Here is a 15,350-nt window from a genome sequence, read left to right on the forward strand (position 1 = left end):
TTTTTTTTTACCATATTTCTCATCTCCTTCCTTCATATCTTGTTCCCCTACGTATATTCCCAATTTAAATTAATGTCTGGAGCACCTGAGCACATTCTTTTCTCTGTCTCATCCCCAACATGCATGCTGTCACCAAACCCTTCTAATTCGCCTGTGGAGTTTCATTTTGGTTTGCCTCCTCCTATTCCTTTAGATTGTTGTTACTTTGGTTTAACACATTAACTGCCATGTAAGTTGTATTTAACTCACTCTAGTTTTGAGCCTGGGCCCTCGTGAAGCAAAACCCTGCAGTTGGTTCATGAAAATCTTACTTATTGATGTTCTTATTGTTAAAATTAATATTGGCAATTTAATTCTAAAAATGTGGATTGTATTGCATATAACTCATGCACAGAAAACAATAAAAAATAACAAATTACAAAGGATTGTTTTGTTTTAATAAAACACCGTCACCCTAGGGAAAAAATTTTTTTTTCAAGTGTGGCAGTCAATGTGTTAAAGTCCCCTTGATATCGTACTTGGACTTTTACCACAGGTTCTTAACTGACCTACTTCCCATTCCACTCCCCTCTAATACATCTTCTAAATTGCAAATCTGATTTAACTCTTCTCCCAGTTAAAATCCTTCAGTGGTTTTCTATTGCCTACAATAAATGCAGACTTCTTTCATGGCACCTAGGGATTTTCTTAATATTGCCTCTATGAATATCTCCAGTTTCATTTTCCTTCATTCCTATAACACTTTATTTTCAAGCATTCTGAACTACTTGCAATTCCCAGAACTCTATTTGTTCTGTCATTTTTCTCTAACTTTGCATAAATACAATATTAGTGATTTTTTTCCCCTCTATGATTGGGATTTCCTTGTCTTTTTAGTAAGTTCTTATGTAGTTGTAGAGAGAACTGGGTACTTATTGCCCATTGCTCCCATGGCAGCTCTCTGCCTTGCTATTGGAGCACCTGTTTAAGTTATGACAATATCTGCTGAGTGAATGATCACATTCAACGTCTATTTACTTGTCTGTCTTCCTTGCTTGACTCTAAGTTCCGCCAAGATAGGGCTTTTCTGTTTGGTCATACATGCATCTCTAGCATCTAGCAGAGGGGCCTGGTCCATACTAAGAAGTCAGTAAATGTTAGCTGAGCAATATTGTGAAGACCAGTGAGGACCTGAAATTCAGAGATTTTTCAAGGGGCCCATGACAAGGTGGGAAGGAAGAGAGCCTGAATTACAGTTCTGTGGGAGTAGGGCTTTCAGTCTGCTCTCAGGCCTAAGGTAGGTTGTCTTTGTGTAATCCAGACTTGCCCCTGTATGTTTCAGTGTAAAGATGAAAAGAGATATGGCTGCCACTCTGCTCTTCCAGTCTAGCCAGGATTTAACATGACTGGAAATAAGGAAGTTCATAAGCTGAGATCCTCAGATAAGAAGTTTCTACTTCAGTAATTAGAACTTCGTTTATGTCAAGGCTAAACTGGTGTTCATTTGAACAGACATGGATTGGATACCTCCTATGTGCAGGCACTGGTCTAGGCTTGGAATACAAAGGCAAATAAACATGATTCCTGGAACTTTCAATATATTATATTACTAAGGGAGGGAGGAAATGTGTACAGGCTTTTTCTATACAATTATAAAGGCATACCAAGGAGGGCATACCAAGAAGAAAGGACAACAGAAGCAAAGGCAAAGGGCTCAGGGCACCTACTGCGTTTGCTGCTTACGTTTTCCAGTGCGTCTAGAAGACTGCAGGAGGTATGGGAAAGATTAGTGAAAGATGGGCCTGAAATTTCAGTTCGTATCCAATTTGTGGAGTAACAACATTGTGGATGGCGTGCTATGACACAATGCTTTCCTGTGATGCACAGGAAAGAAAGTTGCCAAATGGTTTTCTAGGAAAGAAAGTTGCCAAATGAAAGTAGAACACTTGCCAGGGCTGCAAAAGAGGCATAGGAAAAAGAAGCTAGGTTTCAATCAAGGCAAGAAGTGAGTTCAGGGTTCTACAAGAGGGTAGAATATTTTCTTGACAAGAGAACAGTAATTCTATAGAACAGAGGAAGAAGGAAATGAGGCTTAGTAGGGGAGGGAGAGGCTAGGGAAGGGGACAGGCTTTGTTGGACAGACATGAAAGAATGGGAGAAACCAGCTGGTCATAAGGGTTTAAAACTGTCACAGTAAAGGTAGAATGGAGGGAAGAGAAGGCAAGGATTTGGTAGGTGGACAGGTGAGCCATGGATAGAATAAACTCAGGGTTTCTGTTGGAAGTTTGGTAAAGTTACAGGGATTCTTCTGAAGATTTCTTCCTTGCAAGTGTTAGAAGAAAGCTGGAGGAATTGGTACTAGGCTTTTGCTAGCACAGAAAACTTGGGCCTTTTGCACATTTTCCCTAAAATCCCCTAATCCCATAGCTATAATGCGGCCTCTTGTAAATACTCATTTTCCCTATTCCTCTCAACAGTTCACTTGGTCCTGGAAGAGTCTTAGTCACTTAAAGTATATTAAGATGCTGTAGCCTGTTTTAATGAACCTTTCTCCCCTTACTTAATTGACCCAATTAAAAGATCCATTTACTATGACCAGAAAGCCAACCTGATGGGTTGTTTGAATTATATTGCTTGTCTAATGCTCTCAAGTAGTATGTGATCTACTGGATAGGACTGGAAGGAATTAAAAAATGATAGAAATTTGGGCAAATTTGGAAAGGTTTTTGATCTATCAACTCTAATACCATTGCTTCTTTTTTTCTCTGCTATTATCAAGATCTTCACTAGAGAACAGAAAGCTGTACTTCCAACAGGAAGACTGAATAATTCTAATGAAATATTAGTAATGATAGCAAATTTTATTGTAACAATGAAAGAATCAATGAATTTCTTCTTTAGAAGAAACCTTAAAAGTTATCTGTTTTCTCCCTATTCTGAGGCTTGAATCTACTCCATACCTCCTTGGCCAAATGGCCATTCTGTCACTTGGCATCGTTTTCCTATTCTGCTTAGAATCCTCACAATTTCAGAGGCAGCCCATTCCATCTTGAAATGGCAGTGGCTGATAGGAAAAAACTTTTTGGGTTTTTTCTTAATGTTTACCTGATATTATGCAACCTTCAAGATTTTACTCCTTGGTTCTGGTTTGACCATTTGAAGGTATACTGAGTATATCTAATCTTTCTACCATGGGCCATCCCTTGAATCTTGTCTTCTCCAGGCTAACCCTTTCCAGCTCCTTCAGTTGTGCTCCAGATGACATGTTTTCAAATCCCTTAAATCATTATTATCTCTGTCCTTATTTAATTCACTCCAGCTTCATTTTAAAAATATGTCTTTGGGCATAGTCTGACCAGTTTAGAGAAGAACAACTGTAATATTCTAGGACATTATAATTTTTTAATGATGCTATATTTGACTATGCCTTTCAGAAGCCATGTCATTCTGTTGACTCATATTGAGACTACTATCCCAAACCCCCCAATATTTTCTTCATGTACTCCTAGCCAAAACTGAAAGAGGGGAGATATGGGAAAAAAGTGAGGATTTAAGAGATTGAATATTCTACATTATGAACTAGTCTCCATTCAGGTGGTCTTAATTTTTCGCTGAAATCAAGTTATACCATTTCTGTATTTGACTTTATCTATAATGAAAGAAGATAAATTTCTTTTACTTCACAAACATATGCCAGTTATCTAAAACCTAGATGAGTGAATTCTAATCTGGAATGCACTTTGGAATCACTGGGGAATATTTTTCTTAATGATCTTAAACCTGTCCCAACCCAGACTTAAAGGAATGGGGTCAAAGCATGCCCAGCTTGGAAAAATTTCCCAGGTGATTCTGGTGTATGTCCATGGTTATCAATTACTACTTTCGATTTACTCAAAAGTAAATTTACCAGTACTAACTTTGTGTTAAGCACTGTTATAATCATACAAACAGTCAATATATTTAAAAGCAAATACACAAACAGAATTAAACTTACCATCAAGTAATGAAGTAGTCAATTTGCATGGTCACTTACCTTTGAATACCTGAGTGGCCCAGCGTCCTTGGAGCTCTGAAATGGGCATAATGGCTCCCAAGGGCTGGATCAAGCCTATGATTGCGAGAGTTGGCTTTTCCAGGTTAGGAGGAAAGACCTTTTTATACAGGGATATCTTGTTTTTGACCACTTTGACAGAATCTTCAAGAAAAGGAAAGGCAAAGCTATAGCCTGTGGCAAAGATAACAGCATCAATGTCATCCTCCCGGGAGCCATCCTCAAATATGGCAGCTGTCTCTGTGAATTCCTTCACATTTCCTTTCACTTTCACCAAGCCAGAAATTATACGATTTGGCAGGTCATCATTTACTGTTGGATGCTGACTCAGAGCTCTGGGAGTGGTGATAAAGACCAGAAAGAGAAATGAGAGAGAGAGAAATCAGTATCACATAAATAAAATTCTGCTTTGGTGGAGGTAAATAATATGCCAATGGTCTCTCCCTCAGTCTATCCATGAAATTTGGGAACGGTCTAATTTACTCCAGCTTGGCGCAGATCAAGATCTCAGAGCTGAAGTTCAACCCCAGGTGGTATTTAAAGGGAGAATGTTGGACAAGTGATTAAAGAAGAGTCTTATTTGAGGAGTGAATGTATGGTTTCTCAAGTAACAGTAATGTCCTGGGATATGATAAGGCCATGGCCAATAGTTTCTATCCACATATCAAGAAAACTGGGAGAACTAAACTATCAACATTCTGTTCAGTTTCCTTTCCAGTTTCAAAGGCCCAAGAGCTAGATTTAGATAATCATTTTCCAAACCGTGTAATAAAGTACATGTATATAGCAATTTAAAGTTTGTAAGTTGCTTTTATATGCATTAACTTATTTGACTCCCACAAAACTCTACAAAGGGGGCGGGACAGGTATCGTTATCCAGGTTTTATAGATGAGGAAACTGAGGCCTAGAAAAGTTAAGTGACTTGCCCAGTATCACACAGACTAGGATTTTAGAATTTATATTAAAGTAGTTTTCAATGAACTCCCTTGGGATACTTTGGGCCTGTTAAATAGTGTTTTCTAGAGACAGCATAGGATAAGGGTACAAATAAATAAATAAAGCTGGTTTCCAGTATCTCAGATCTTTCTAAAAAGAGGTCTTAATTCCTGAATCCTAAATTAACTCAGATTTCTCAGCCCATCATCTTCAGACAGAGTTGGCCTAGCCTTAGGAGTATTATATGTTTAAACAATTATTACTGGTTTGTTGCACTTAGTTATGTTTTGACTTTAACCTTTGGGTAGATTCTGTTCTGCATTCTAACCTCATGATTTCATCTTTCTCTCCAAACTTACTACTTTTCACTAACAGTACCACCATCCACACAGTTGCCCATGCCACAAAACTGTGAGTCAAAGCCTCTGGTCACCGAGCCTTTTCTCTTTCTCCCCTAACATCTCCAGAATAGTTTATCTACTCCCTATCTCACCTGGACACTTACAGTTGTCTTTAGGGCCCCCTGTCCCATCCCTATTCACCATTTTCAGAATGGTCATTCTAAAATATAATTATCATTACATCACTCACTTTGAATGGCTTTGAGACTGTCTTCATTCCAGATTCTTTGTTTAGCAGAGCATACAAAAGTTTTCACGTCTGGTGAACCTGGAGATGTATTCGATCCCTCATCCAACCTTGCCATATAGTCCAGCCATACCAGACTATGTGCAGGTCCCAGAGCATAGTATATTTTTTGCTATTCCAAGACTTTGTACTTACAATTAGAATGCTACCTCCTACCCTATTTGTTTGGCTATCTCTGATTATTCCATAAAGTCTCAATTTATTTATTTTGTAGCCACCAAAGATATACATGCTAAGAAAATTAGGTGAGAGACTTTTGGTAAACACAGCCTCCAAATATTAACCCACTGATTGATTCAAAGGGAAAAAAAATCTTTGTAACTGGAGAAACTCAGTAGATACCACCTTATCCAAATGATCAAATTTGGCATCATTACTATGGGATAAACTGATATCATGTGGCTCCTGATGTGATCCATCCAAGAAGATCAACATCACCTATGTAGTATATGTGCCAAAAATATTTAACCTGAATATAATAAAGGAAAAACAACTATGCAAGTCCAAATTTAGAGACTCTATAAAATCATGACTTGGATTTAAAAAAAAAAAAAAGTTATATCTAGAAAAAAAAGAGTGGAGAATTATTTCAGACTAGGAGATTAAAGAGACATAACAACTAAATGCAATGGTGTAACTGATACCTTACAGGATCCCGGATTTAAAAAAAGAAGAAAAAGGCTATAAAAAATATTATTGGGATAACTAGTGAAAGTTGAATATGCCAATATATTAGCTAATATATTTTATCAACGTTAAAGTTCCCAAGTGTGATAATTATATTATGGTTATGTATGAGAATGCCCTTTTTCTTAGAAAATATATGCTGAAGTATTTAGGGTAAAGTATCTTAATGACTGCAGCTTACTCTCAAATGGTTCAGAAAAAAATATGCACTTATGTCTGTAGTATTCTATACATATGTGGATCTATCTATCTTCAGGAGGGAGCGAGAGAAAGCAAACATAGCAAATGTTAATAATAGGTGAGTCCAAGTGAAGGGTATATGATCCATTGTGCTTACTATTTTGCAACTTTTCTGTAGATCTCAACATTTTCAAAAATAAAAAGTTGGAGGGAAAAAAATGTTAAGTCAGCCTTTAGAAATGCTTTCCCTCAGACCCCATCCTTTATACCCTCATAGCACTCTATGTATTTCTTTATTACATACTGTTGTCCTTCTTCTCACTAGAGTATTTAAGGTATGAGCCATTTCTTGGGTTTGCCATTTATTACTGTGTTGAACTTGGGCACATTACTTTGTTTCTCTAAGTCTCAATTTTTATATCTGTAAAATGGAGATAAAAATAGTACCAACCGATAGGGCTGTTGTGAGGATTGAGTGAGATGATGCATAAAACTCATTTATGTCTTTCAGAAAGTCTTCAAAAAGGTATCGTTTTATTATTTGTATCAGTATTACTATTATGTCTTTTCTCTCTGTATTTCGTGCCCAGTCTGATGCCTGGCTCATAACAGGTGCTCAGTGTTTGCTGGATGAATGAACGAATGATGTGCTACCCTCACTACCATTCTGCTGCTGTTGTTGTTGGGCATCACGTAAAAAGGACTGATACCTGGGGAAATGAGAAAATGGTAATGCCAATGAGAATTATACTCTGAAAACCTACAGACCAGTGGGTCTTGGATTTCTGTGGGGGACAAGGCAGAAATCTGATCTCAGATTCTGTGGGTTTTCTTAATGTCTCAGTAGAGGTAACTCTATTATTAGTCTGTATGAACAGTCCTTTTTCTTGTGCCTGGGCCATTACCACCCTACTCCCATTCGGGGACATACCTGTGTTTAGGCTTCAGGCCGAACATTTCATGGTCAAATCTTTTGTTCAACTGTTTTTCCAAATAGGTGTTTATGAATGATTGACTACATATCTTTGTTATTAAATGGTTAAGTCGAGAAGAGGACACCACATCAAAAGGATATCCGTGGTCCCCTACACGATTCAGGATCCAGGCCCCTCTCCTGGTGCTGAGAAAAACCTGGGGCATGAGAGAAATGGTTTGCTTTTGTCACTCTGGCTCATAAACCTTCAAAAGCATCCCCATTTTCGTCAAGATTAAATTCAAACTCATTAGTCTGGCTTTTTAATCCCTGCACAATGTTTTGTTTGTTCGTTTGCTTGTTTCCTGCCATCTTCCTTCCCAAACACAAAGCTTAAAATTAAATTGGTATATGTACTGTCCAAGAGTATGTCTTACTCTGATCCACCACTATATTTCTGTTTAATGCCTTTATGCCTGCCTGAAAAGCCCTCTCTCCTCTTAATTCTCCAACGTTTATTCATTTTTAAAATCTATGTGAAGTCTGCCTCCTCTTTGTAGACACCACTGACCATTCAGGCTGACAATTTTTTCTCCATTTTCTAAACTTCTCTAGTACTTATCACCTATAGAACTCATTAAAAATCATGGAATGATAAAGCTGAAAGCAACTGGGGATTATTTAATCCAAAACCCTCAGTCTTTTTGCCATTGATTTTGTTTGCATTGTTACAAAACAACTCTGATATTTATCATTTACAGTGATATTAAACTTTATACACTCTTAATTTCTGTCTCTTCAAACGTGTTTTCTTAAGGGTGGGAGGCATAGCCTACACATCTTATAGTCTCCCCAACACATTATCATCACTTCCATTTATTGAGATTTGTGACCTGTAAGTCACTGTGCTAAGTCTTTTATCTATATTTTCATCTAATCCACACAACATCTTGAGGAAGGTATTATCTCCATTCCATGGGCGAGAGGCATGGAGAAGATGAATAACTTGCCTGACATCATACAACTAGTAGGTGGCAGAGCTGAATTTCCAACCCAGGTCTGACACTCCAAAGCCTGTGCTTACGAAATATTTTATTGATTATTTAATTTAATGGAAAAAAATTAAGATTGTTAGTAGAACAACAGGACGCTGGTCAGAGTTTCTGTGTCCTCTCTGGTTAAAGTCCATGTTCAGAGTTGATAAAGGTTTAATATTCAATTACTTGGCAAAAGTATCACTTTTTCTACATTATAAAACTCTCTGGAGATGATTTCCAGGCTTGTAAGATGCATAAGTACATTGCTTCATGGTCTTTTGTCTAAGGTCTTATGTAAAAAGACGACCTGTCTACATAGGGATAATCCTTTGCTTCACAAATGTATTCTTACCTATGGTGACTTTGAATGCTATGACAATTATGTACTTTTACATGTCATAGTTGAAAGAGCATACAAGGTCTTAGGAATTGAATGGTTTTATGTGCAGGCTATATAACTTTTCACGAGCAATGAAAATGCTCAGAGCCTTAATTAAAAGGTTTCCTATTTATAAAATAGTGACAATAATACATACATCACAAGGCTATTGCTCACAGATTTAAGTGTTTTTGTAAAAGGTGTGGTATATAGTAAATACTTGATAAATACTTGATGGCTGTCATATTTTTATTTCAGTTTTCCATATATACCTGGTTTTAAGCAAACAACATATTTATAAGGAAAAAAATAGATGTATAAGAAAAAAAGTAAGGAAAATTCTTTAATCAATATAATTTTGTATGAAATTAATCTTGTAAGAAAGGGATGTTTTCTCTTTACAAAAGCATTATACCACAAGAATTATACCAAAACTTCCTTGATACACTGAAATTTATAGGTCCATCTAAAAATTGTGATTTATTAGCAAATTCTCATTAATACAATTTAATATGTAAAGCAAAAGGTTAGAACCCAGTAACTGAGTTTTTTCAGCTTTCATTTGTGGTGTGATGGTATTGCCTCTGCTATGCACACATAATTTTGCTATGCATTTTCTCAGGTTTTCTCCCATACATAGCTACTTTGTCTCCACCCACCCAGAATGCTTTGTTTCTTGGCAATCTACAATTCCCCAAGGCAAGTAAGGTCCAGCTCCCTTAGAACTGACCATTTAAAGATGTTAAAGAAGGCTCTTGCCATGGGTCCCTACTGCATACCTTGCACATTCTTCTACCATAAGGCCAACACACATTTTTACCCTTTCTTGTTTACATAATTATTTCCTGATAAATGTTTGTTGAATTAATTCCTGGCGTAACATATGAAATCGCTTTTGTGGTTACAGCTGAGGATAGTACTGCAAAGTGTTATTGGAGCAAAGTTGCTGAAGAAGGGTCATTTAACAAAGTTGTGGCATTAAGCTTCTATTTAAAAAAATAATAATTTAAGGCATATTTGTGGAGAAGCAAAACTTAATTAAAGTTACTGAATAACAACCAGATATTTATCAATTGCTAATAGAATTATGATTCAATAAAGACATAAATAACAAAATATAAAAATGACATCTTTTTCCAGGAATTCAAAGTGAAGACACTTTCTTCCCAATTCAAAAATCTATGATACAAAACCCAAAACAAACAAAACAGAAAACCAAGGAGATAGAAATTGCTTTTTTTTTCCTTTAGAAAGTTGCTTTCTATTATTATATCTTATAGAAATTAGTTTAGAATGAATGTCATTCTGGGTTATATAACTGTATGCAAAGCCTGGGTGAGCTGCTTGCACGTGCTATAGTGTGGACGCTCTTTATACTAATATCCCCATTGTCTCTGAAAAGATTAGATTGCTTTTTCTTACTATCTGAGGAATGAAAAGGAAAATTCACCCACCGTCATATGAGTGAAAAGTTTTTAATGATTACAGTGAACTTTCCTTCACAGAAGAACATGGGACTTCTGCTGGCCAACAGAAGATCCACACTCCGAACGCTGCATCCTAACAAGCTCTCCCAATAATTACTTGGTATTTATCAAAGCCAAAGGCACATTCTGAGATGGTGGCTGGCTGGAAATATGAGCACAGTCTGTGGCTGTGAACTAATTCCCTAGTGTGAGGCCAACTGGTAACCTCAACTCCTCCATTTGCATCAATCATGTTGCCAACCGAGGCAATGAAACCAAGCCCTACACCTGCCACTGGTACTGATGGCCTACGTGCAGGTGTCCATGCTCTCTCTTGGGTCCACCTGCAGCTTCCTTGCTGAGAGTGAAGCAACAGAGAAGCAAAAGGATATACTGATTCCAACCTGCTTGGCCGTGTGGCTAATCTCCACAGCCAGATCCCCTCCAGAATTCCCAATGCCAATGATGATGACTCTCTTTCCAGTGAATCCCTCTGGGTTCTTATAGTCTCGACTGTGCAGGTACTGTCCTTTGAACTTCTTAATTCCTGCAAGAGAAGGGAAAATAATTATTGGGTGATGGTTTATATGACGAATATCATTTGTCAGATCACTCGATCTGTTTGCAGAATTTAAAGGTCAAGCATATATTCTCTGTATGTTCTCCCTTTACTCGGCTACTTTCTTGCCTTTCTGAATATTTTTGCCTATTTTCTTTTCCCATAGCCTCAGAGTAAGACCTTGTGATTTTGTTATCATAAGTAGTTTGCTTAACTCAGGATCCATTTGTATTTTGGATTTGTGGATTTACAAATCAAAACTTCCTCAGAAAACCTCCATTCTCATTTGTCTTTTCATCCCTTTAAATACCTACTCCCATTTCAATTAGAATATATATGTTTTTTATGCTCTAGAATATACATAGGGTGCATTTTTTTTCAAATGAAAATCCAGGCCAAAGGCTGAAATTAAATTCTTGAAGCTTTCATTTCTTCCTTAGAAACTTAATATTTCTGTTTGTTTCCTCGATTGCTGAAAAATTCCTCAATCAACCTAATGCTCATCAAGAATTCCACATTCTTTATTTTGATCCTTAAAAAAACTAACGTCATTTTGTAACTAAATAGATAGGCCTCTAATTCTCCTCTAATCTCCAAAATTGCCATTACCTCTACCTCTGCAAATGGCAATAATATAAGTTACCCCAACATTTTCAAGGGAACATACAAATTAGGATAAGCCTTATTTCATCCCAAAGTAGGAATCACTCAGACCACAATCCTCTCATTCCTCAGGGGTCAGGTCACAGGCATGGGTCAAGGGTCTTCCTTCCTTGTAGGTTACTTACCAGGGAAGCTTTCTAAGGGTAGGTGAGCATTGGTGTGATGACCAGTGCAAACCATGACTCCATCGAAGACATCTATCTCCTTTTTCCCTGCAGACTCAGTGACCACCTCCCATTGGCCTGAAGTAGAGAAATCAGGCCGCTTCTTCACACTGCACACAGTGGTCTGAAAAAAATAGTGATAACTACAGGGGGCTGTAACCACAGCCTCTATGTGGACATCTTCCCTGACATGACTCTCCTTGCAGAATGTTACACAAAGGGCTGATATCACAGGCACCATCACATAATAGGGCCCATGTGGGGATATTTGATCTTCATACTCCACAAATATGAACTGTTTTGTTTTGAGCTATGGTCAGAGTGAGAAAACTTCCACAAAGAAGAATGAATAAAATAGAGTTGGCAGGCTAATGTTGTACTCTCCTCTGCTTCTAGAAAAGTGTAAGTCACTAGGTCTCTTGGTCCAAAAGCCTGGACTTCTCCTGTGCTTCTGTGGCACTCCATGCATGAAATGCCTATTCCTCTCCTGACCCTCAGACATCCCAAGACCCTCTGATGGCTTCTTAGTATAAAATGAAGGTAATGAAAACACTCTGGCAGGTGGCTTCCTGTATCTGCAGCCAAATAATATAAAAGAGAGACCTTCTCATTAATATTTTTCAGGTACAGAGAGGAAAAAGAATGGAGTCTTTGCCTAGGTAAAATAAATATATGTGCATATCAAGCCAATCTTTAGAAGTAAATATTGGTAAATGAAACCACATTGCTCATTTACTTGACAAACAACTTCAAACACAAAGATGCACTCAAAGTTCTCTACCTTAAATCGAATATACTTTAGAAGGTCAAATTCTTTGGCATACATCCTGAAATACGCCAGGACTTGGGAGTTGTGCATGAAGTTAGGGTAATGATCTGGGATGGGATAGTCGCTGAAGCACATCATCTCCTTAGAAGTATTGATGATCACTGATTTGTAAATACTGGCCCTTCCTTCTTCAGGATTTTCCTGCAATAAATAAAAAGCATTCATAGCAACTTGAGAATTCTTTTCATGATTTAATAAGATCCAATCAATGTTTGAAAAAGTTTTCAGAAAGAAATGCCAATGAACACAAATCTCTCTCACACACATACACACACACACACACACACACACACACACCCCTACACATCTTCTAGTATAGTCCTTGTGTAGTCCCTTCCCCTTGAATGTGAGGTATATTTATGACTCGCTTTTGACCCACAACATACAGTTGAAATGACACTGAATAACTTCCAAGACTAAGTCATACGTAGCCTTGTATCTTCTGCCTGGGTATCTTAGAAAGCTTGCTTTGGTAGAAGCTAGCAGTCATGCAAGAAATCCAACTATTGTGAGACCACCATAGTGTAAAGAAGCCCAACCTAGCCACACGAAGAGACTATCTGGGATAGAAAAATGTGCAGCCAGTCCCCGTAAATTCTAGCTATCCAAGCTGAAGTTCTAAATATGTGAATAAAGAGTTACTAACATTAAGTGATAATCTTTTAAAAGAGTAAAAATGAGGTAAAATGGGAACATATACTGAAGAGAGTATAAGTTAGTACAATGTTTTCTGGAGAGCAATGTCATGAAAACCCTTGAAAGTTACCTGGTCTTTTAAGAAATACTCAGCATTGTTGACAAAGATTTATGTTAAAGGATGTTAATGGCAGCATTATTCATAATATAAAAAGGAAATGAGCTAAATGCCCAACACAATACACTAAAATTTGAGAACCACTGCTCTAGATCCTTGTTACCAAAATGTGGTCTATGGACTAGCATCAGGGGCATTGCTCGGGAGATTGTTAGAAATGCAGAATCTCAGACCCTAGACCTACCAAATCAGAACCCGCATTTTAGCAAAATCCTCAAGGGATTCAGATGCACATTAAATCTGAGAGGCATTGCTTTAGATGACATTAATCCCCAACTCAGTATTCTTCCCCATACAACAAACTGCTTTGCTTCCTCAAAAACTTCCTAGTAACTACCTCGTGGGGTTGTTACTGTGGTGATCACACAAAATAATACAATCTCTACCCAGCCTATTATTCTGTCACAAATGACAAGCTTTCAAGTTATTAGATTTTCAAAAATAGTTTTGATTATGGAAAGTCACTTTAAACAATTTAGATATCCTCCTCCCTTTTTATTCCAGAACTGAACAGATGTTGAAATATTGGGTATTACAAAATATTAAACGCCCACAAAAGAGAGTATTTTTTGGCTTTGTCCACATTTAAGACTGTTATCCTCTCATTTTTATTGAAGAATTATTCACTCAAGGAATCCTAAATTGATCATTCCTATTTCTCTGCCCCATAATCCAGCATCTCATTTCTTTTGACTGCTAATAACATTTTCATGATTATCCTTTCAACTCTCTTCTTATAATCTCTCCTACCTACTTCAACCAAAGTGTTCTTTCTAAGGTGTGACTGGGACTATATTTCTGTCCCAATTAAAATTTTAGATGTTGCCTTGCTTTCTATAGAACATATTTCCTATTTCTCAGCTTAGGATTCGAAGACGTCCATAATGTCTCATAGCACTGTGGTCCCCAACCCCCACTACCAGTCTGGCCTGTTAGGGAGTGGACCTCAGAGCTCCGCTGGCCACCCCCGTCTACGGAAAAATTACTTCCATGAAATTTTTTTCGTGGGGAAGCGAGCCAACCTTCATCTGTATTTATAGCTGCTCCCCATCGCTGGCATCACCACCTGAGCTCTGCCTACTGTCAACGAAAAAAAGACCAAACTCTGTAAAATAATTTTAAAGAGATTTACTCTGAGCCAAACTTGAGGACCATGACCTGGAACCACGCCCAAGAGGCCTTGAGCAGTGGACTCGGTGTGGCTGGGTTACAGTTTGGCTTATACGTTTCAGGGAGACAGGGGTTACAAGTAAAGTTATAAATCAATACGTGGGAGGCATACGTTGGTTTGGCCCGAAAAGTTGTGCCATCTCGAAGCGGGGGGCTTGCAGGTTATAGATAGGTTTAAAGATTCTTTGGCTTGTAATAGGTTAAAGACATGAAGCTTTGAGTAAAGGGTTGGAATGTTTCAACATAAGGAGCTTTTTACCAGATAAGCCACTGGACATAGATTTGTTGTGTAAATTGAGGACATGCAGGTTTGTCTTACATACCCTTAGGCCTGCTAATGGGTTACAAAGGATGTCTCCATGATGAGGCATGTCTGACCTCCCTCCTCCTGGCAGGCAATTTAGTTTTAGGATATTCCTTTGGCCACGTGGGGGTCTATTTAGTCAGCCGGTGGGGGGTGAGCCTTAAAATTTTATTTTAATTCACACTACCCACTCACCACTGCTGCTCTCCCCGATCCATGGAAAAATTGTCTTCTATGAAACCAGTCCCTGGTGCCAAAAAGGTTAGGGACAGCTGTTAGCATATTCCTTATCTTCTCAACTAGATTGTTAAGCCCCTTGAATTGTATTCATGGTTTTCCCTACAACATCTATAATTGTAAATAAGCACTCTAGGTAAATATTTAATAGATGTATACCAAATTATATTAAGAAACACATGTATAGAATAAGAAGTAAACTTCACATAATGTATAACAAATTAACAAAATGTCAAAATTTATCTCAAAAAGAGTTGAATAAGATATATCTATCTCATTCACAAAAATTTGTTCTACGAAAAATCACAAAATAATATAAAAGTTAAATGCATA

The 15,350-nt window shown here is 37.6% G+C and overlaps 1 protein-coding gene across 3 annotated transcripts in view; it reads right to left on the reverse strand.

The window, feature by feature from the left end:
- Positions 1–15,350, reverse strand: part of FMO5 (flavin containing monooxygenase 5) — a 31,703-nt gene that overhangs the window by 10,255 nt on the left and 6,098 nt on the right. For all 3 annotated transcript variants that reach the window (XM_012643464.1, XM_012643463.1, XM_012643462.1), the window contains exons 3-7: positions 12,445–12,633; positions 11,625–11,787; positions 10,682–10,824; positions 7,414–7,613; positions 4,013–4,365 (exon numbers count right to left, since the gene is read on the reverse strand). In XM_012643464.1, coding sequence (XP_012498918.1) covers positions 4,013–4,365; positions 7,414–7,613; positions 10,682–10,824; positions 11,625–11,787; positions 12,445–12,633 — 1,048 coding nt within the window. The remainder of the gene's footprint in view (positions 1–4,012; positions 4,366–7,413; positions 7,614–10,681; positions 10,825–11,624; positions 11,788–12,444; positions 12,634–15,350) is intronic.

This window comes from Propithecus coquereli, unplaced genomic scaffold (genome assembly GCF_000956105.1).
Source record: "Propithecus coquereli isolate 6110/MARCELLA unplaced genomic scaffold, Pcoq_1.0 Scaffold197, whole genome shotgun sequence".
Classification (NCBI taxonomy): domain Eukaryota; kingdom Metazoa; phylum Chordata; class Mammalia; order Primates; family Indriidae; genus Propithecus; species Propithecus coquereli.